The following is a 22,977-nucleotide window of genomic DNA, read 5'->3' as shown; positions in this document are numbered from 1 at the left end:
GAACAACTTGCATTTCAAAAAGGTTTTACCAAAAAATGTTTCCAATTCTTTGGATTTCAATTTTTTGAAATCTTGACGCTTTTAAATTTAAAAGCCACCTAAATTGCATGATTTGATTTCGATTAGATACTTTAATTTGAAACTAAAAAAGCTTTTACAATTAAATGTTTTCATTTATTTTCATTTTGAGAATTTTAAAATCTGGAGTACAAGTACTTTTAAGTTTTGAATAAATTGAATTTTAAAGCACTTTTAGAAAGAAATGTTTCCAATTCTTTGAATTATGAGAATTTAAAAATCTTGTCGCTTTTAAATTAAAAAACCATAATTTGAACAATTCGAATTTAAAAAGATAATTTGAACTTACAATTTTACAATATCAAAAAGTACAGGTACTTTTAAGTTTTGAATAACTTGAATTTAAAAACGCTTTTGTAAAGAAATGTTTCCAATTCTTTGAATTTTGAGAATTTTAAAATCTTGACCTTTTAAATTAAAATAATACCACCTACTCTACATAATTCGAATGTTATTATACGCTTTAAATAAAAATTCAAATGCTTTTTAATTTTTAACTCCTTGAATTTTAACGCTTTTGCAAAGAAACCTTTCCATTTCATTGTATTTTGGGAATTTTAAAACCTTAACAGATTTAAATTCAAAAACCACCTAATTTGCTCTATTCAAATTGAAGTAAATATTTTGGTTTGAAATTTAAATGCTTTAAATTTTTAATTCCTAAATTTCAAAACGCTTTTACAAAGCTATGTTTTAATTTATTAGTATTTTGAGAATTTTAAAAATTGATAATTTAAAATTATAGTTTTAAAATATTAAAAAGTACAAGTACTTTCAAGTTTTGAATAAATTGAATTTGAAAACACTTTTAGAAAGAAATGTTTCCAATTCTTTGAATTTTGAAAATTTTAAAATCTTGCCGTTTTTAAATTAAAACACGACCTACTTTACATCATTTGAATGTAAGTATACGTTTTAATTAAAAATTAAAATGCTTTTAGTTTTTTAACTCCTTGAATTTTAACGCTTTTGCAATGAAACTTTTTCATTTCTTTGTATTTAGAGAACTTTAAAACCTTGACGGGTTTAAATTCAAAAACCACCTAATTTGCACTATTCGAATTGAAGTAAATATTTTAATTTGAAATTCAAATGCTTTAAATTTTTAATTCCTCAATTTTAAAACGCTTTTACAAAGCTATGTTTTAATTTATTAGTATTTTGAGAATTTTAAAAATTGATAATTTAAAATTACAAATTTAAAATATTAAAAAGTACAAGTACTTTAAAATTTTAAATAACTTACATTTCACGTGTCTTTGAAAATCAAATACTTCTAAGCTTGAATACTTTAAATTTTCGAAAATTTTCAATTTTCGACACCTCGAAAAAAAAATTCTAACTTGCTCGAATCAAATTTTAGGGCTTTAAAGTTTAACCTTGAAACGGTTTTAAATTCGAGTGCTTTGAACTCGGAACGTTTACAATTTTGAACGTCCTAAATTCAAAACACTATAAAATGCATTAAAATTTTGTAAGCTGTAAATGCTTTAAAATCAGAATTTCACATCTTTGAAAATTAAAAGCTTTAGTTTCCCCGACAAGTAGAATATTAATACAGTCACAGTTTACATTCTACAACTCGGAGACGTTTTGTATTAAGTGCATTTCACGCGTGAACATTCTTTAATTGTCTAAGTATTAAATAAGAATACGAAGATGGCGAAACTTCTGCTTGGAGTTCGTCTGTAGGCTAAAGCAGAAATCTTATGAATAGACTAGAAACGTACAGCAGAACCTAGCCCATATCCCTTGGAAACAAAATGAAGTCTTTAGAGCGAACAATTTGGATACTCAAAAGGACACAGGCGCTTCACAAAGTTTTCCTCGGCGATTTAAATCTCCTCGCGTGAAAAAAAAAACTGAGCCGAGAGAATTTTGAGACGAGACTTTAAGAATTATAAAACAGTCAATTTCTCTTTAAAACTCGTAACTTTCTTTCTTTTCCATAAATGAACAGATCGCTTAAGAGTCTCGTCTCAAAATTCTGTCATTCTGACAGCAAAAGCGAGGGGATCGAAATCACAAAGTGGAAATTGGATTATAGTTAAGCCATCTGGATTTAACACGCAAGAACGTACTTTAAACGTTAATACTGTACATTACGACGGAAAACAATTCCAATTACGCGATTTAGTCTAAATACAACTCGTTGCAAAAATATTTTGGCACTGCACAGCTCGAATCATTTGATTTTTTACAAGCAGTACTCATCATTTTTATCCAAATTTGGTAGGATACATGTGTACAAGGTAAACGATACTTGTTGAAATAACGTCGTGCGCTCGGCAAAATGCTTGTGCTTGAAAAAACGTCGATTGTCAACTGAGAACAAGAAAATTGAAAAAGGAAGTACTTTTTAGGAGCAGTGCCTCAAATTTTAAAAAGCAAAGTGTCAAACGAGTTACTTAAAAAAACTAAATAATAGAAATTTCTATCGAGACTTTGCTTCGGGAAATTTGAAACGTCCTCTATAATTTGAGGCAGTGCTCATTATTAATTAAGAGTAAGTGTATTATGTCAGTTCGATCCGCTCGTTTAACCACTTTATCACGTTAATCAAGCCTAACTTTCCTAATAACGGGACGAAGTAAGCAAGCGGATCGTGTTACAATTACAAAATTATCGTGAAACGATCCTTTGCATTGGAGAAATTATCAAAGTACCTGAGTATGCGAATAAAAACAAAAGTCTTTAAAATGCTCGTCCAAAGTTTTTCTCAATATGTAGTTCTGCTGATATTTGGCAGAGAATTGACGGTCCTTGATTTACTTTCTTAGCAGTGATCGAATCAAGTATTTAAATAAATACTTAGGGAAGACAAATGCAATTTAAATTATTTAACTTAAGTCTTTTCCTCCTAACAATCACAGAGTTACAAAAAACGATTTGTAGAAACACTAGAAAAGACTATCAGGGAACGTTCAGAATAAAATCCTTACGAGTAACAAAGCTTTGCGGGTTCTAAAGGTATATTTCTAATTTACCGACATCGAGGTGGTTGGAAACCTCAAGTGGTTCGTGTCCGTGCTAAATTTCTAGAATGTTCTTTGTGACGTTATAAAAGTCTTCAAATACGAAACACTTGAGCTGTCGAACGGTCACAATGTCAGTAAGGTAGGAATCCAGTATTAGATCTCGCCATGTCTTTCTACTCTTATAAAAGAAACTTAACTTGTTTTTTTGTTGTTGTAATATTAGGATTTTCTTCAAAAAAATTTCTTTTTTTTTTATGAGAGTTAATTCGAGCACTGCTAGTAGTTAATACTAACGAATCAAACATCGAATAGCTTATTCGGATATTTTTTTGTTCGGGTACATCGACATAATGCAGCAAGCTAACAAATGACATGAAACGTACGGAACATTTACAGTGAAGGGTTAAATGCGTCGGATTGTGCATGGGTTGTCTCGTTCGTTAAATCATAGTCATTCCACCTCAGAGATGACGTTGATGAATAAGCGCATGAACAGGTAGCTGCCTGCCCCTTTGGTATCTCTGACACCGTCCCATATTCAAATCATGGCATTCGTAGATGTTGGCTACGGTGCTGCGCGAAGAATTTAGACGCGAAGATTCGACAGAAAACGGGCCAGAGATATCAAAGGGCTCCTCCAGTTATTCCATTGGATGATGGCGACCACCACAGACTCCGCAGGACATCCCGCACCAGTGAACGGCTCGCAGCGGAGGGTAAATCCACAAGCAAGGAACAATCAATGACAGTAAAGCTAAGCCAAGCCACCGACGTCCACATCCCTCTTCCGTACTGCAACTAATGACAAATTTATTTGTTAGATAGTTCTCTGCATTTTAATGAAACCTAATTTATTTCCTCATTAGTAGGTCGAAAGCTATAAAAATTATGTATTAGAATGAACCCAGGATGGAGTAATTTTATCAATATTTGAAGAAGGTATTAAGGGTTGCTATAAATTTCCAATTTATAAATTCGCTGACTTGTTCCTGAACGTTATTGACTATGTGCAATTCGCAAATTAAAATTTTAATAATGACTTACAGCGCGCGAGGCGGCGGCTGCAGAATAGACGGTGATATCTTTTGAATGGGACCTCTCTGGCTACACGTATAAAAAGTTAAATTATTTAAATTTGTTGTTTAAAGTGGACTTAAAAAAGTGATTGTGGGTAAGGTTTTATTGATTCGTATAATGTGGAGCAGTGACAAAAAGCAGTACAGCCAAAAATGCTGCCAATTCATATTGATAATGATTTTCTGTCACTGAAACTGAAATCTATTTATTATATTTTGAATTCATTTAGTGTTGGCGACCGCAACGATGCCGTCTAAGCGCACATATTCAATACATCTGTCTTGCATATATAAAACGCTCTAATCACGAGTTTTATTGTAAGCACAAGTTAAGTACTTGTTTTTTAATACTAAAAGCATAATAGCAGCAGTCTCCGCATTTCTTATTAATAATTATTGATTTTTTGTGTGCTTCATACAAGTGGATGGATTAGTGACACCTGTACACCTTTTAATGGCAGATCTTTTCCTCTGTCACTAATAGGTCCAAAGAGGCGTTTGAAACCGTTTTGTGACAGAAACGCGTGATAGTGCTGAACATTGTTGATGTTTATTTCTGATGAAGCAAATGAGTAGAAAACGTACAATAAATAATTTTTTAAGTATTCGAATGGAATAATTGTATACTTTTAGGAAAATTCAATTAGGTAAATATTTGGAATAGTTAGTAATATAATGGCATGAGCACAAAATGTTGTAACCGATTACAAGCTCAAACTCTAGCAGGCGATTTGTTACTAGAATATCATAAAAAAATGCCGCTTCTAAAGAATTGGGGTATTACTTTAGGATCAGAGTCCATACAACATCAAATACAGGTTGTTATCGCTTGACATACGCGTATGGCTCCGCTCCTGGACACCCTAGCCTCCAAGCGACTCATTGACACGTGAATCTAACAAAAAACTTTTCAAAAATTTTTAAGATAAAAATAACTATCGGAATTGGAGACAAGTTACAAAAAAAACATTATATTTAACGGAAAATAACGTTTTTTTCACTCCAAACACGGCTAATTCTCCTTGAAATACATTTTCCTTGATCATGTCACTAATCTGTTCCATTATGAATTCTCAGACCGGTCAATAGTATTGCTCATAATGAATCTTCCTTATTTTGTACGATATTTGTTTGAAGAAAAAAGAAAATTAAAATTAAACCAACTCCATTGTGCTTGCTGAACGCTCTTCCTATTTATAAAAGTGTAACGGCAAGAGGCGCACGTCTTGATGGCAGTACTGATTTTTGAATATTTTTTATACACTGCTTTGAAAATTATTCCCGGAAATACGTATATAGAATTTAATACTAAAACATGCTACTTTTTAGCAAGCCTTCATTTGCATTTTAATTTTAATTACATTTTCCAATAAATATATATAATAATTAATTTAGAAAAACCTATAGTAAATTATTCAGATAAATTCAATAAATTTTATTACAAAGTATGATATTTTCGAAAAGGGATCTAAGTAGTTTTTAAAAACGGTATTAAAGGTTAAAAAATAACTTACGATAAAAATTAGAAACGCCTGAGAAGAAAGCTGAAAATAAGTTTTATCGCGTAACTAGGACAATACTTTTATTTTAAAAAATCAAAACGCGAATCAGTAAAGAAAAATACCAGCTACATCATATCCTGCAACTCATTGTTGAAAACGGATTCAAGTACATATCATCAGGGTATATAGCGAAATTCCGTTTTCAAATTCTCTGATTTTTCCGAACGGAATTAACGTTTTCCCCGGTTTTTTCTCAATTGCGTACGTCATTTTAAGTTCAAAAAGTATTAAACAATACTAGAAAATTTGACAAAATTAATATTCTTTTTCACGATCGGTACGATTTAAATAAGATAACCGATTAACAAAATTAACTTAAACAACCTTCACTTTACATGGGCTGATTAAAAATGGTATAAAAATTACTAAAAATAAATACTGACATGAATTAAAAGGAAATTTGAAAAAAAGAAATTATAATCTAAAATTTGCTGTAACAAATTAATACTTTCATGTTCATAAAAACACGAAAACAATTTATTTTAAAAATGTATGTTTTCTACCTGTTTGAATTTTGAATTAAAAAAATAATAAAACTAATTATTAGAACAGAGTGTCCACTGGACCCGGAAATGACCGAGCATTTTTGAGGTCGAGAAAAACTGTGAAATTAATTTTACAATACAATTATCAAATAATTTAAAATAATTTAAAGTTATTAGAATCATAATTAAACTTTTCTTATTCAATTTCAAATCCTATGATTAAATATTCTTTCACTTTAAAATATTCCATTTTTTCCATGGAAATTGAACTTTTTAAAAATAAAAAATGACATTTTTTCTATATTTAGCCTTATTTGAATGTTTATTAAAAATGAGCAATTATAAATCAAATATGCAAAATCAAACTTTTTGAAATTTTTGAATTTTTATTCTTAAATAACAATTGCGCACTTACTGATTTCAAGCGACTCATGATTAAAAAAATGTAACTTATCATTTTAAAAGTATTTAGTATCAAACTAAACTTGAAATCATTTAATTTTTAATGTTTTTAACACAAAATTGCTTCAAAATAATATAATTTTCAACATTTAGCAAGTTATTGATTCATTCTTCAATCTAGAGCATTAAAAATGATAAAGTGAATTTTTTATTTCCTGATCAGAAAGAAAGAAAAAGAAAGGAAGGTTAAAATGCCATATTTTCTAGTTTAATAGCATTTAATTAAAAAATGTTCATAATGTTTAGAGCTTCAATTTTATAGTGTAAATTATTACGACTTTAAATATATAAAATCGTAAGTTTAAGTTTAAGTGTTCAATTTTTATATTTTTAATTACCGTAACAAATTTGTTGTGATCCGGAAATAAATCAGGAAATAACTAGAATATAATTTACTAGGATAAATAAAAAATTCTCTTTTTAGAATGCCATGTTTATAAATAACAACTAATCGGCTAAAAATGGCAGAAATTAGGCAGAAAAAAATAGCACAAGAAATTTTTCTCAATTTGACTTTTACGACGGCATTCGTAATGTTCCTCTATAAGAAATAGTTTTCTCCATTTCATTGCAAAACAGGCTGAGTTCAATATAGTTCAATATAGCCTTAACTGAAAATATATATGTGATTACTAATTCACATTTACGCCAGTGGAATTTTTTTTTATTTTTCTAAGAAAAGATATTTTAGTGGATACGCCCCTTCTTACAAACCGCTTCAACTATAGCAATCCTAATATTTAAAAAATTGTGCAAATTTCAATGTTTTTTTTTTACAATTTAAATAACATCTGAAATACGAAATAAACCTTATTTAATATTCTTGAGCATATATTTTGAAGGCAAATTTTTTTATTTCTATATATGTTGAAAAAAATATGAAAACATCTTATACGTAGCAAAATAATAATAAAAATCAAGCGACAATTAGATCTAAAAAAAATTCCAAATAATTTCTTAATTAAAAAAAAACTTTCTCTGGTTATTGAAATTTCGTAATTTAAACCCTGAAAATTAAATAATTTACATGATTCACAGCAGTTTAGTAGTACAATTTGATGTACAAAAATGGGAATTTAAAAACGAGAGGAGAATTATTTTAAGATACCAGAGAAGTAAGGAGAAAGAAAATATTTTTATATTTACAGTAGATAATAATTATTGTTTTAAATTATTTGTATAGATTGCTTGGGTGTTTTGTGTGTGTTTATTGATAAAGAACATTAGAAAAAACTCAAAATTTTGAAAGATTCGCATGTCGACTGTTCCAAAGAAAACTGTCTCAACAAATATTTACCAAAGCAGTGTATCAGCTTTTAACATTATTATGCTTCGCTAAAGTGAAGTGTTTCTGTGTATTAATAAGCACTCGATCTAAGAAAAAGATTATATATTGAAAAAAGAGTATTTTACACATTTGCTGCATTTAAATTTTTGATTAACTAGGCGTATCATTTTGTTTTAGCGCTTTTTTATGAACAAAATAATTTCCTTCAATATCGGAAAATTTTTTCTACGCATTTGCAAAGAGTTAACATTTTTATAAAAAATTTCTTCGAAAGTGGCTTGCCTTTCCATGATGATTCTTGTGAAAATAATCAAAATTTTGTAAAAAAAAGGGATCAAAATTCTTGACTTGTAGATATTAGACAATTTAGATATATTTTAGAAATTTTAATTTGAAGTAATCAAGAAAAAAAATAATTTAAAAATTGACTAATTCAATCACAAATACGATACAATTCTAAATTTCAAATTCTTTTCCAAGTGAAATTGGAGTGGAAATGAGTGGAAATTACGCGAATTCTAACCGTACACTGAATTTTAATCTGTCCTTGGTTCATCTTACAATCGTTTCAAAGTAGCAATGCCAATGAATGTATACCGAAGATATTATTAGTCTATACTTTTTCTTTTCATTTGGGAATAGTCATCAAATAGAAATGTATTTTTCTTCATGATTTTTTATATTTTTCTAACGCTTCGACCATAATCTTTGAAATCAAAACATGTAATTTTTCTAAATAAACCATCTCATAAATAATTACTCAAAAAACACATCTCCAACCTTTTTCAAAATGAAACTCATGAAAGTTTCAAATGGAACTTCAAACCCCCGATTTTAGAGGATTAAAAGATTAAAACAATTTCTCTTTTTAGATCCAATTCGAATGACTGCAAATTGAATCCTTCTGTTCGACAGAAAACGGATTTAAAAGTTTCAAATTTGAAAGGATTTCTGAAATGCGTGGGACTGGATTATGCAGGGTGGTCCAGTATGTTTAATGGAAACTTGGATTCCTTAAAATACTTCCTGCTGTCAGAAATAAGCAAAAAGGTGTAAACAAACAAATGGAAATAATAGCCGAATATTCATATTATAGAAAAAATTTCGAAACAAAAGCAAGACAAAGAAAATTTAATAAAATTTTAAGAACTTCCTGAGAACACATTTCTCTTTTGGATTTTTTTTTTAGTATCTTGATTCGTTCGACAACACAAAATATATTGCTTTAGAACAATGGCTTCTAACTAAATAACATATTTTTTAATGATTGAAGGGTCCGCGGTCTAAATCTGTTAACTGAGATTTTTTTCGAATTTGATTTTTTGTATTTTCTGAAACATTTCGTATATGTAGTGAATATTCCGCAAGCAAAAAGGCAACATTGTTTTTAGTTATTTTAAATGTATTTTCGACAATTGCGTTTTATGGGAAATCTGTGCCTTTTCTCACAACGACACAGTTTACTCGTAGAATAGACTAGTGAGACACATGTCAGTGTGTATGCAGTTAAATGTATGTGTGTGTCGAAAGTTTGTTCTCGCTTCTCTCACGTCATCTTCGATCTTGTTGTCTACAGATCGCTGCAAAGACGAAGGTGAGCGACGTGTCTCAATTACTAATACTCAGCAGATTTTTGCCATAAACTATTTTAAATTTTTGCAAGCACATCGATGTTCGACTTGCGACCCCAAAACATTTTTACATATAAAACTTGCCCGCAGCTTGAAAAACAATGCCGAAACATGCGAGCCCGGGAAAAACAATAGAAAACCAGCGGTAGATCACTGCCGATAACAGGATTATACCGCTAGACCCCTTTTAAATAACATATGAATAGCTTTCAATTGTCACATAATGTTCAATTTTGTTTCAAATGTTATCAAACTAACGTGTATTATTTTTCTCTAGTAAATGAACAAAAAACATTTTACAGTTTGAACAAATATTGAAAATTGAAAAAATAACAACGATTTTCCTTCGCCGTGTAAAATTTCTGAAATGTCAGTTAACAGGTTTAGACCGCGGACCCTCTAATAGCTAATTAATAGGACTCACCTGCAAGGATTTTGGGCGAAGTCACCTTCGGCGTCGCTCATGCAATGGTAAAGCATACACTGGGCGCAAGAGAGACAGGAAACTGTGGCAATTCCGCGTTTGATCGAATCAGGAGCATATTCGCAGGATCCTCTAGGATTATGTTGTTCAGAATACAACTCTTGGCAATGTTTACACCGAAAGCGGATATTGCGTTTGGTGGTGTTTTTCGTCGGCTGCGAATCAATAATGTCCGGCTTCTTAAGAGAGCTGGCCGAATTTCGCCTGTCCAACCGATCTACTTTATGATCGTCGAAGGCAGGATACAAATACTCGTGATTGAGCGTTGTAAGTTGTACGTATGGATAATTATCAGACGTTGTATCCTGTGCTGATTCTAGGGGATGATGTGACGGGGGCACTTTTACAGATGGTCCGCTAATGTAGTGTATAGGTCTGTGCGGATCAGGAAGATCTGAACACTGAGAATGATAAGTCGGCCTTCTCACTATTCCACATGATGCGTCTGACGTCTGCCGTTGATCATTTGGATCCACTGGCAAATTTAGCGTCTGCAAACACCCAAACAAGTGCAAAAAATTAACAATCTCCATTAATTATTTTGAGGACATGAGAATGACAACTGGACAAGGAACAATTGTTCGATATTCTGTTTTTAACGATTTCAAGTAATTTAGGACAATATTTTTCAATACATGTCAGGAAATTGTAAAAATCAACTCTCCTATCAATCGAAGAAATAGATTTTAAAAATATGGGAATCGCAAATGATGACCTAACGAGCGGTAGCATCACTTTACATATTGGTGTAAAAAACTATAAATCGATTTTTTCCGCATTAGGTCCATTTCTTCGCGGACGGTCACTTTTGGTTTTTCCGCTTTCAACGCACAACATATTTTTTATTTTCACCAATCTGGAAAGTGGCAAATAATGGCCATATACTTCTATAATTTTGAGTAGATTTTGTATACTATAGTATAAAAATAATATTATGTTTAGTCCTTATCGAGCTGTCATCCTCATATTTTCATAAATTATCAAATTCAGTGAAAAACTTTCTCGAAAGTTTGGTATCTCAAAGAATACACACATTGCACATATTTAAGAGGTTCGAAAAAGTTCTTACTATATTTTAGTAATTTTGTCAAAAATACGGAGATTTAAAATGCATATGGCCGGATCAATTTCAAATCAGATAGGTTCTACACTTGAAGTCGCAAAATCTCTCAGAAACATATGTTGTTTTTTAAAGGAAATTATGCGATGAGTACATTTGCGATTAGTGAGAAAAAAAATCACGAAATTCTGCGTTTTAATTTTTTGCTTCAAAATGGCGGAGGTTTTTTTTATCCCAAATCCGTTTTTTCGAAAAATCCACTTTTTTTTTGAAAAAATGGACTTGTAATAAAAAAAAACCTCCGCCATTTTGTTAATTTTGAAGATTTTCTCAATTTTTTCGCGCATTTGGAAAGAAGGCGATAAACTCTACCAGAATTTGGAAAGAAATCTTAAAAATCTCAATCAGCTTAAAATTTACATAATTTTAAAGCAAACAAAAATTTTTCTTGCTTACGACAGATAAGAAAAAATATGAAGAAAATATTTTTCATAGTTAGAAAAATTCTACAAAAAATTTTGCTACACATTTATGATATCTTGTAACTTTTCTGAGAAAAAAAATGCAATATTTCTTTCGGGAAAATTGCAATTGCAGCAGAGCAGCCAATTCTTTCAACTTTACAAACCTTTTATTAACGTATCTGTTGTTGTACGCATAAAAAATAAGAAAATTCGATTTTATGAGAAAAAAACTCTCTTGGCCACAGAAGTTATTTAGCCTGTATAAAACTCACAAGATATTTTCCTTATGATAGCACAAATTCGCCACAAAATTAACAAAAATTGGGATTTGTTCATTTGAAAAATAAAGCAAAAGATTCATATACGCATAACTTCGTGAAATTTTTTTTCAGAAATCGCAAAAATACGAATATCCTAACTTCCTTTAAGAAACAAGTTTTTTGCCCCCAAGCGATTTTGCGACTTCATGTGTAAAACCTGCCTGATTTGAAATGGATTTGGTCATATGGAAAAATGGATTGGGCACATTTTGTTTTTCCTCCTCCCACACAGAAAAAATGTTTCCCTAATGTTTTCAAATCTTTAATGTAAAGTTCTTGAGGAACATCTGCTTCTATAATTTCATCAAAATTGTCTATTTGAAAACCTATCTCAGAAATGTCATTTTTGTTCATCCTGTAAAATTTCGTATTAAATAAAGTTTTCCGGTTGTAAACATTAAAAGTCAACTCGCCTTCTTCAAATCCATCAATTTTCAGTTAAAAATAATTGAATAATTCTAATTATAAAGCTTTCAGAATGAAACAATTTTAAAAGTTCATTCAATATCAGATACAATGTAACTTCAATCGAAAATATAACAATTGAAGAAATTGCGAATTTCCAAATAAAATAAAATTTCAAATTAAAAATATTCCAAATAGAGCGATTTAAAAATTAGAAAAATTTTTAATTAAAAAATAAACATCAACTAACAATAGTAATTTGGAAATTACTATTACTAAGTGCCTTAAGAAATGAAGAATTTAGAAATAAGCTTAAATTCAAATATATATAATTCCAGAGAAATTTTACTTTCAATCTTTAAAATTGAGAAATTTTCGCATTAAAAGCCTTGACAGATATGATAGTAATTAAACAATGTTGACTCAAAAGCTTTCCAAACTTTAAGACAATTTTTACCATTATTTTGTTGAGTAAAAAAATTTATTTTCACGCACCATAAACACATCGTCTTCCACAACGCCTGTTTGGTCATCGTTTAATGTCGATTCAGCCAGACCTGTAAAAATTTAACTCATTAATACTTCAAAGAAAACATAAACGATTTCAGTATAATAGGGATTATTTATTTATTGATACAGCTTTTATTTTCATTCATGGGTAACGACTAACCAACTTAACAGGTACATTTCCGAAGCAAAATGTAGTAATGCACAGTATAAACAGACAATTTAATATTAAAATTTGAATTTTTAGTTGTCCACAAGATGATTGATATGATACTGAATAAAAATTCATAATAGCTTCACAATTACAAAAATTTTCCATTTTAATGATCTAGAATTATTTTCATTAGCTTGTAATAACTTATAACAAAATTGAAAGCGACATTCTAATCAATATTAAAGATTAAACATTTTATGAAGAAAAACAGTTTTTAATTTCTCATTATTTTCATGAAATATGATTTCTATAATGAATATAATAATATAAAGCAATTTCCTTACAGTAACTACTGAACCGTGTAAAATTAGAAAACATCTAAACAATGTATTTATTTATTTTAACAAATATCAAATATTTAAAAAATAAATAGGCACGTACTAAACAGAAATTTGGGTTTTCTTTCTAATTATTCATCGTGTTTTAATATTGCGGAGCAGTAATAAATAGACTAAGAATGAATCACCTTCTTAATTGGATAATTGCTATTTTGTGGAATGTAATGTGTTCTAGGAAATAACTCGTTAATCAAAATTATCATGGTTTGGTAGACCTATTAAAAAATGTTTAATAGTTAAAATAAGGAATTTTAAAATAAAAATTATATTGATTAATATAAGAGAGTTTAAACTATTTTTTGCAGGCTAATTATTTGCATTAAATATTTAAAATAAATTTAAGTTCCTTCAGAAAAATATGTGTAAAAAGTCATCTTTATATGAAAATCTTATTCCACGAGTTCAAAAAGTAAAAAAATCTTTCATTAAATATATAGACAAACTCTTTTCGTGAAATTGTCACGGTGAAAATTAGAAAATAAAGGCCGCTTGTCTTTTCTAAGAAATGATTGTGATAGTAATAGCGAGATATCCCTTATTGTTCTTTCTTCTTACACTTTTTTGATATTGATGTATTTTCAAGGATTCCGCAAAGTATTCTACTGTATAGTATGTCATATATTCTTTGAAAACTATACACTGAAGTATTAAACCTTTAATGGCACTAAAAAAAGAGTAATTTCTTGCTTATATAAGATTTTGTAATCATTACTTTATTTTGATAAGAAAATAGATAAAATAAAAAATTGTCTTTGGCGATGAAATAAAAATGGTTGATCTAGTTCACGAAATAAAAAAAAAACACACACAATTCCTACTGAAACGATAATACATTTATAAAATCAAGAAAGTCGGGAATTCAGAGTTTCTACTTATGTTTTAAATCTTGACATCAAACTGGATTAAACACTATATTATTCAAATAAATTTTAATCAATATTTATGCATACAATTTTTGCTCGAAAAATTGTAAACAATTAGTGAAAAAGAGTTATATCTTCTCTTTTTGCGATCATGAAGTACTTTGGCACTATATTTTTCATTAATTGTTTATAAAAATGTATTAAATTCCTAACAAGGTCATTTTTCAATATAATTTATTTCAAATCTAGTGCTAGTATCTTGCCAATAGTATTTCGCTGTAATAATGATCTATTATGCAGTAATTATGTATTATTTAAACAAATTTAATGAACAAATGCATCACATGGCTATTTTTCAGTGAATAAATGTAATTTCTTTAGCAGAATCAATATGAATATCATAATAAATACTGAATACTGTGCTTCTTAATCAAAATTCTTCATTATTTAAACAATTCTAATAAACCAATGCATCATCTGACTCATCATTTAATGTTTTCAGTATGTGTGTTTCGTTTCTTTAGCCGAATAAACTATACATCTGTCACGGTTGGTCATTTACTATGGATATTGTGCTTTTAAATAACAATTGTGACAGGCCGCCCTCCTTCATCATAAAAATTAAAGGCTTAAAGAAAATGCCACTGACAAACAAATTTCAGGTAAATATGTTGAAAAAACAAAATTATTTACCTGAAAACTGATTAAATGTTAAAATCTTAGTTTAAATATTAAGAAGGGACTTTTAAGTAATTCTGCGTAAGAAACAAAGCTTACCTGCTGAAAAATGACGGTATTATAAATTTGTTTATTAAATTTTTTTTAATAATAAATTATTTTTATGGAAAAGCACAATATGTATAGTAAATGACGATCAGTGAAAGATATGTAGTGGATTCTGATAAACAAGTGAAACTTATCTGTTCAAAAATGGTTGAATGATGCATTTGTTTATAAATTTTCATTAAAGAATATGCAATTGTAAATTATTTTTATTATTAATTCATGTTAGCCTTCTAAATTTATTTGAAAGTTTTTAAATTCCACTTCACTGTAAACGGCGTAGAATACCATTTTTTTTACTTTTTTTAGAGCCATTTTTATACGTTAAATTAAATTCAGGATGGAGAGAGATCAAAATTATGTTACTTTGACCAATATGGTTAGGACGCTCCGCACATGGTCCAATTCTGGTTCGAGTCTGAAGTACATATTTATTTCGGACTTGGACCAAATAATGTCGGTCCAACTGCGGATCGACCGGTCTATCCTAGGATGGACCGCACACCGGGCTTGGACCGTAACATATACACCAGAAATCCTTGAGAACTTTAGATTTTCTAAATTAGTAGACAAACTCTATGGCCTGAAAGATTCTTTAAAAGAGAATAATAAAGGCCCTTCGAATGATATTGTTTATTGAAATTACTGACCTTCTAAAAGTTCCTCAACTGCAGTCCGTACGCCTTTATCAAAAGCACGTGCATCTGCTGCTGTCTGAAAAGTAAGTCCAAATTTCTTCTCTCCTGTACGCCAGTGATGAAATGTAGGCATGACTTTGTTGTATTCAAAATCCTTCTTAATAGTACAGCTAAGAACCACCTAAAAAATTCAGAAGTATTGAATATTACCATTCTAGAAAACCAAATTATTTGATGTGGTACTTCCAAATCATTTCACAGGCACTGCAAAATTCCGATTTCAAAATTTGCAGCCCTTTGTTACATTTGTCAAGAAATACAAATTATTCTGTGATTCGTGTCGATTTCCTATCGGCCCTTAAATTCTAGATCAACTATCAATTATTAAACCAACTTTTAAGTCAATTTGTCATAGGAAAATAAAGGATCTGGCTGTCAATTCTTTCTAAGATATGTTATAATAAGTATAATAAGTTATTCTTATAAGGCATGATTTTCAGAAAATAGATTTAAATGCTTCATACTATACATTATGTAAATTGAAATCATCAATAATAATGTTAAATTAAACATAAGGCATTAAAGTTCTGAATTTCTAATTTTCAAATGTCAAAATCATTTGTCCTTCGAGGACTTGAGTTTACAAAAATAAAGTCATTATTAGCTTTTCGAAGCATATTGGCGTATATAACAGTTAAAAAAATGTCAGAGGTCGCGCCTTATTACTTGGAGAATGACGTCATGAGCAGAAAACAATATTCCTGATTTTATGAACTGATTTTTTCAAATGTTGATGAAGATTTGCCAAATAAATCTTTTTATTATGAAAATGAAATTGTGCCATAAACACAAGATTTAAGAAAATATATTTCTTCTATGTACTAAAGATGGTAATTGAATATATACGCAGTGGTAAACATGGGAATTTCTGCCTATATTATAATAATCTATATTATGTAAAACCTTTTACAAAAAACAAACGTAGAAAATTAAAATGAGCTACCAATTTTTTTTTCTACCTTGTTGATGTACCTAAAAGAGCCAAGATTAGAAAATTAAAACGATATTGCAGTGAAAATTAATAATAGAAATACAAACAAAAGTGTAAGATTTGATCTAAAAATTATGAACTTTTAATCCCTTCTTTCAATTCCAAGGCCTCTGATAACCGTACATTTAAAATTGTTGAACTTTCAAAACAGACATTTAACAATTTTATTTCAAGCTTTAGATATGTGTTCAAATTAACAATTAAAATAATAAACCTTACATTTAATTTTAGTCGTTTAAAATTTAATTTTTTTTGCTACAAACATGTGAAATATTTGCTATTGAAGATTAATACATTTTAAAGATTGTCAATTAAAACCAAACAATTTTTAAGATTTCAGCCAAAAATTGTTTAATTTTTAACGCTTTCAAATTGAAATTGTACCATTTTTAAAGATTTAAAAGAGAATTTCCTAAATGTTTTAATATTTTCATTTAAAAAACTGACTGTAAATGCTTTTAGTTTAAAAATTCATAATTTATAAAGATTTCAAAGTGAAATGTTGAATATTTACTCCTCTTGGAACGGTAAACTTCTTTATATAATTTTAATTTTGATTAGCGATCTGCGTAGGCAAGCGCATATTTTGTCATTTGAATTTAGAAAAGAAAGGATATTCAAGAGAGACTTATGTTTCTATTCTAATTTATCAAAAACAAAATTATTGTACTTATCATGTAAATTTAAAAACTTGAATAAATTGTGTTTTTATTATAAATAAATATATTTATGAATCTTTACGCTCTGCTTATAAAAATCTTGACACCTCCACTTTTAAATATTTGAATTGCAGACTATTTGACTAGGAACGTTTCTAAACTAATATTGTTCAACTGGCTTTTAATTTGAAATAAAATTTTAGCTATCTGGAAGTATCTAGGCACACAGGATTGGAAATTACTCATTTTTTAAAGCAGTTTGGATCATAAAGGGGAACTTCAACTTTTATTTATTCTAAATATAATTTCTCTATGTGAACAATTAAGGCTTTCAGTAGAAAATTATATGTAAAATTGTTCAATATCAAATGTTTGTATTTCCAATTTGTAACGCTATTAAATTTATAGTAATGTCATGTTTTAAAAAAAGTAATCCTTTCAAATGATAATAATAATCTATACCTAAATACATAATGAATTATGAAAAACGTCAATTGAAAAAAGAATAACTGCCACTATATGACATAAAGAAGTCAAGACAAAATAATTTAAACAGATTTAATTGGAAGCTACTTGCATATGGAATTTTCTGGTTGATTATGATTCCCTGGAACCCTATTTAAGTTTTCAGAACAAATTTAAAATCATCGCCGGAGCCCTGTTTGAAAAAGACCATTTTTGTTTCTTCAAAATTGTGAGATGTATAATTTGCAGCAAGTTTCTGGTAAAAGTTGCGTTAAAGTTACTTTTATTTTTAAATTAATTTTATATTTTGAACACTTTAAGATATGGTGGAAATATACATTAAAAAATTTATTTTGAAGATCAAGCTTATCAATACTGATACTAATTTTTTATTTTATATTAGTACTGACGTGCCAAAACAGATTTTCTGAATTCGAGTTAATTTTAAGCGATATACGTACTGGAAAAAAAATTAGTAAGTATATTAACAACTTTATTTTTTAAAGAAATTTTTAAACGATGGTCTCTATCATACTTTAGAATGTACATCACTATTAAATTACAAAGTTAACAAAAAACGTAATTAAAAAAATAAAAACTAATTTCCAAATACACTAAACTAGTTTCATGAAGATATTAACAAAATATGACAAAAATAGATCAAATTCCATGCATTTGATCCATTGTTTTCCCCCTCAGCACTCAACGAAGTGAAGTTAGCCTACTATGAAGTGAAAATGGATGATATTCTATACAATCAGCAAACTTCATACATTTAAATATCTGATTTTGTTATACCAGTCAAAATTAAAAAAAATTGATATTAAATAATAAATTATGAAGCATTTTTTGTCGACACCTGTGAGTTCATTCATATAAATGACAATAAGATATCTAGCATGTATTTGCTTAATTCAAACTAATTTTCCATGAAGCTTTGGCCATTAACCCAGTGATTTTATATTCGTACGAGCAAATTTTCTTATTTATATGAAGAAATAAATTTGCTAATTTCATGATAAAGAAAAGAAGAATGAAATTAGATTCTTTTTCAATGATTAGATTTTAATTGCCCATAAACGAAAATCGTTGGTAAAATTTACGAACTCATTACAATTTTTCTATACATTCAAGAAAATAACGCTAATTTTTAGCTAGGTGTTAATGGTACAAGTAATTATTTGAAATTTTTTAAATTTATCTGCTATATCATCAGAGATTGTACCTTACCGACAGTAGATCAATTCTGATCCCTCTAATAGCTTAATTGGAAAAGCACCTGACCGGAAATCATTAGTTTTGTGGTTCGTTTCCCAATGGAGTGAAGATGGAGTAGGATCTTTTTTTCAAGAAATAATTTTAATTTAAAAATATTATTTTCCATCTAGTCTTATTAAGACGTTAAGCATTTTTCTGTTATTGAAGATTCTTAACTTGATCGATATTGCGTAGATTTTCTGCCTTCATAGTTTGGAGGGTTGATCTACTGTCGGTAAGGTACAATCTCTGATGATATAGTAGATAAATTAAAAAAATTTTCAATAATTTTCTATACATGCTACGCAATTTTAATACATTTTACTAGATTTTAAATTTTATCCTTTTTAACGGAATTTCGTGGGACACTTTCGATAAAAACGATTATTTATTTAGAGATGTAAAGGAAATTCTTAGAATTTCGGATACAGAAAAGGGTAAAGACAGTGAGCATGTAATTTTCGTCACAAGTAAAGATATTTAATAATTTATGATTCTTAATCCTATCTTCCGACATCAATAAATCACTAGGATATCGAATTTAAAGGTTACTGAGGATTGCCCATGGCTGTTCAGGTTAAACAATTTAAACAACTAAATTTAAAAAATACTTTTAAAGAATCGTGTGACGAACCCGTTGCTTCAGATTTGAGTTTAGGTGCTTACCGACTGATCCGTAATTCGTTTCCCGAAGATGAGGTATTCGTGTTTTCTCTTGGGTGCACCAGGTGGTGAAGTACCTGACGATCCATGACCCTGGCTATTGGTGTTCGTGCAAGTGGTGGGTTGCGCGGAGTTGGTGGCAGAGGTTGCAGGGGTGACAGTGGTTGTGGGTATGTTGGTGCCATTAGTAGTGCTAAATTGGTGTCCTCCAGCGGCAGCAGGTCTTCGTCTCACAGAAACATTTGCCAAACCACCACCGCCCAAAGGCACCCAACCTCCGGAACTGTCATCCCGTGTCATCACCTGTGCCCGTACCCTCACCAAATAATTACCACTGAAAAAGACAAAAATATAATTAAAGTCTTTATATCTCAAGTCTTTTTCCAAATTTTATTTTAAGGTAGTTGTCGTGCCTGAAAAAAGTTTTCAATGATTTTAAAAATTGCAATGATATTAGCAGTCTTGCCTTATGCAAGAAAAGAACCTAATTTTTTCTACAAAAAGTTTAAAACTTACGAAAAATAATTATTTTTAAACAATTAGTGAGAAGCGATAGTATGCAAACATTCATTTGCAAAGAAGACTGTTTAAATAAATTTTTTGCATAATTTTAAAGTTTTTTTCATACAAAATAATATGTTTTATTTGAAATTACATCATCAGTAATGTGATTTTATTTTTTTAAATCCTAGAAAAGCTATTTTTATTTATTTCTAAGATATGCTGGATCATCCTCTCAATTTTTTTCTGCTTATCTTTGATTTTTTAAATCTTAGATTAAGAATAATACAATTCGAAATATGTCTTGTATAATCATAATACTGATCTATATATTAAATATTAACTTTGAAGAAAAATAGAGTTTGACTTGTGAAGTTATTGATTATCTAGATTTTCAGAAGATGCGATGAACATTTGTAAAATGTTATAAATTACATCAACTACTCCAAAGTTCCTGTTTATAAATATGCTTTTAATATAACGTCAATCAATTGATTTCGCTCGAGCATACATGTGCCAGTTTTTACATAATACAGATATTTCAATTTTCGATGTAACAATATTACAATTTAAACTACATGTCAAAATCACGCTTTCGATTTACTAAAATTTAATCAAATTGTCACGTAGCCTGATCAATTTAAAATCAGACAAATAATTTTCTCTCTGATTACGACAAAATACTTTCATAATTACGTCGACTCTAAATTGCCCTAAAATTTGTATTTATTGTATTTAAAACACTCTTACTAATTATTATTGTATTACAATCATTATTATTATTACTTAAAAGAATGTAATATATTTTTCATTTATTTTGAGTTTAGCTTATAAAAGCAGTAAATTTAGTAAGGGGATCAAGTGAATTAATTAAGAGCGACTTAGAGTTTTTAGTTTGATTGCAAATAATTCTTGTTTTCAGTAAAATAAATCAAAATAAATATAGGAATTAAGAGAATGAAAAAACGAATACACAAATATCAAAGTATTCTGACACCAAAATACAAAGGTTTCACATTTAATCTCAAAGTAAATAATAAATGAATGCTCAATTTTTCTTGAAGCCGTTTCCTAATTATTTTTTTGTTGAATACAATCTAACTAATGAACAAAATCAATATGCATTACAATTATTTAAAAAATCGTGGAAAAAATAGGTAAAACTAAATTATAAATTTTTTTCATATCATAACAAAATTAACAAAAGTATCAACCATGACTATTGAAAAATATAATCCAATACAAATTAACATAAAATTAAAATATGAAATTAATGAGATTCTAAACGCATTAAAATACAATTTACAAGAGTTTTATCTAACTTAGAAATCAAACTCGTGTCAATGTATTTTGCAGTTTCAATTTTCCTGTAATTTTACAAATATTTTATTATTTATTTCAAATTGTAAATACTTCGTTTATTTGATGCATAGAAAATATAATATATTCATATCGGCCAAATGACCTGTGCTGTTTCTAAATTCGTGACTAACTGTAATTTACTCACTGGAAATAGACCAAACAATTTAATTGAGTAATTAAATGAACTAGCAGAATAAAAGAAATAAAAGAAAGCTTGATAAAATTAAAGATATTTCTTATCTACTAATTTTTTTACAAGCAAGGTACTTTTTTTTGAAGAAATCTGGTGACTCTTCGCAAGTAAAAAAAAATCTTTCAGTGTCAAAAAGAAAAGGAGTGTAACCGTTTGACTGTTTAAAAATTAAATCCAATTTGTGTCAAAAGAACCTATAAAACAATAAAGTACCAACTTCTCTGCAATTCCGATTTATCAATAATTTTTAAAAATATATCAATATTTCCAAATAAAAATTACAAGGTCCAGCTTAATATATGAACCTATCCCTTGAATTTTTGGAAGCACACTCTTAGAATTGACATTTTCCGCCATATTTGTTCCAAATTCTGGCAAAGGAAAAAAGAAATTTAAATAGGTTGATATTAATAATTAAAACAGAGAAATAAAAAACATTTTTAATAAAAAAGAAATGCCCGAATCAAACAGATGTAAAAATTACGCTACTATCCGTTATTCAATTCTAATCTGATAACAATTTCACTGAAAACAGAAATTATTATCAAAGTTTTTCTTTAAATGGATAATATTTATTGTTAAAACAACAATCATTTTTCAAAGTCAAGTAGATGATACAATAACTATAATATCTATTTCAATTTTTATACTGGTGGTGATAAAAATTGAACAATTCCAAACTAGAAGCGCTGAGTTGAATTATTTTTCCATTAGTATCAAATTCGGAAAATTTAAATTGAATACATTCTAAAATGTTTAATCTAATTTTGAAAGAATATTAAAGCATCCAGTCTATTCGCGCTAATGCAAACAATTTTAAATTGAATTATATTCTCAGTTGTTACGAAATTACACTTTATCGTAATCACTTGAAATTCTGTTTTTATGATTTAATTATTTAAAGTTGAGAACCGCAAAAGTTTATCAATTTTCATTTTCAACCATTCGAAATTGAATTATTTCAAATTTAAAGCGTATAAAATCTAAGAATCTCACATTTTCACGGTTCAAATGTGACAATTTGACATCGCAAACTTTCTAATTCAAAATTTACAAAATTAAAATAGTGAAAATATGGAAATTCAAAAATTATTCAAAGTTCAACAATTTTATAGTAATGTCCTTTCTGATTAAAAAATGTTTAAACTAAAAACGTCTCAGTTTTAACATAATAAAAATGAATAGTTCAA

The 22,977-nt window shown here is 28.6% G+C and overlaps 1 protein-coding gene across 2 annotated transcripts in view; it reads right to left on the bottom strand.

Annotated features, from left to right (window-relative positions):
• Positions 1 to 953: 953 nt before the first annotated feature.
• LOC117169602 (sprouty-related, EVH1 domain-containing protein 1) overlaps positions 954 to 22,977 on the bottom strand; it is a 24,134-nt gene continuing 2,110 nt past the window's right edge. Inside the window, exons 2-6 of one of the 2 annotated variants that reach the window (XM_033356052.1) lie at positions 19,735 to 20,065; positions 15,649 to 15,817; positions 12,789 to 12,850; positions 9,985 to 10,535; positions 954 to 3,854 (exon numbers count right to left, since the gene is read on the bottom strand). In XM_033356052.1, the coding sequence (XP_033211943.1) occupies positions 3,698 to 3,854; positions 9,985 to 10,535; positions 12,789 to 12,850; positions 15,649 to 15,817; positions 19,735 to 20,065 (1,270 nt within the window). In that variant the 3' untranslated portion in view covers positions 954 to 3,697. The remainder of the gene's footprint in view (positions 3,855 to 9,984; positions 10,536 to 12,788; positions 12,851 to 15,648; positions 15,818 to 19,734; positions 20,066 to 22,977) is intronic. The other variant, XM_033356053.1, reaches the window with a different exon arrangement.

The sequence above is a fragment of the Belonocnema kinseyi genome, chromosome 3, assembly GCF_010883055.1.
Source record: "Belonocnema kinseyi isolate 2016_QV_RU_SX_M_011 chromosome 3, B_treatae_v1, whole genome shotgun sequence".
NCBI classification, from domain to species: Eukaryota; Metazoa; Arthropoda; class Insecta; order Hymenoptera; family Cynipidae; genus Belonocnema; species Belonocnema kinseyi.
This window is presented reverse-complemented; position numbering and strand designations above follow the sequence as displayed.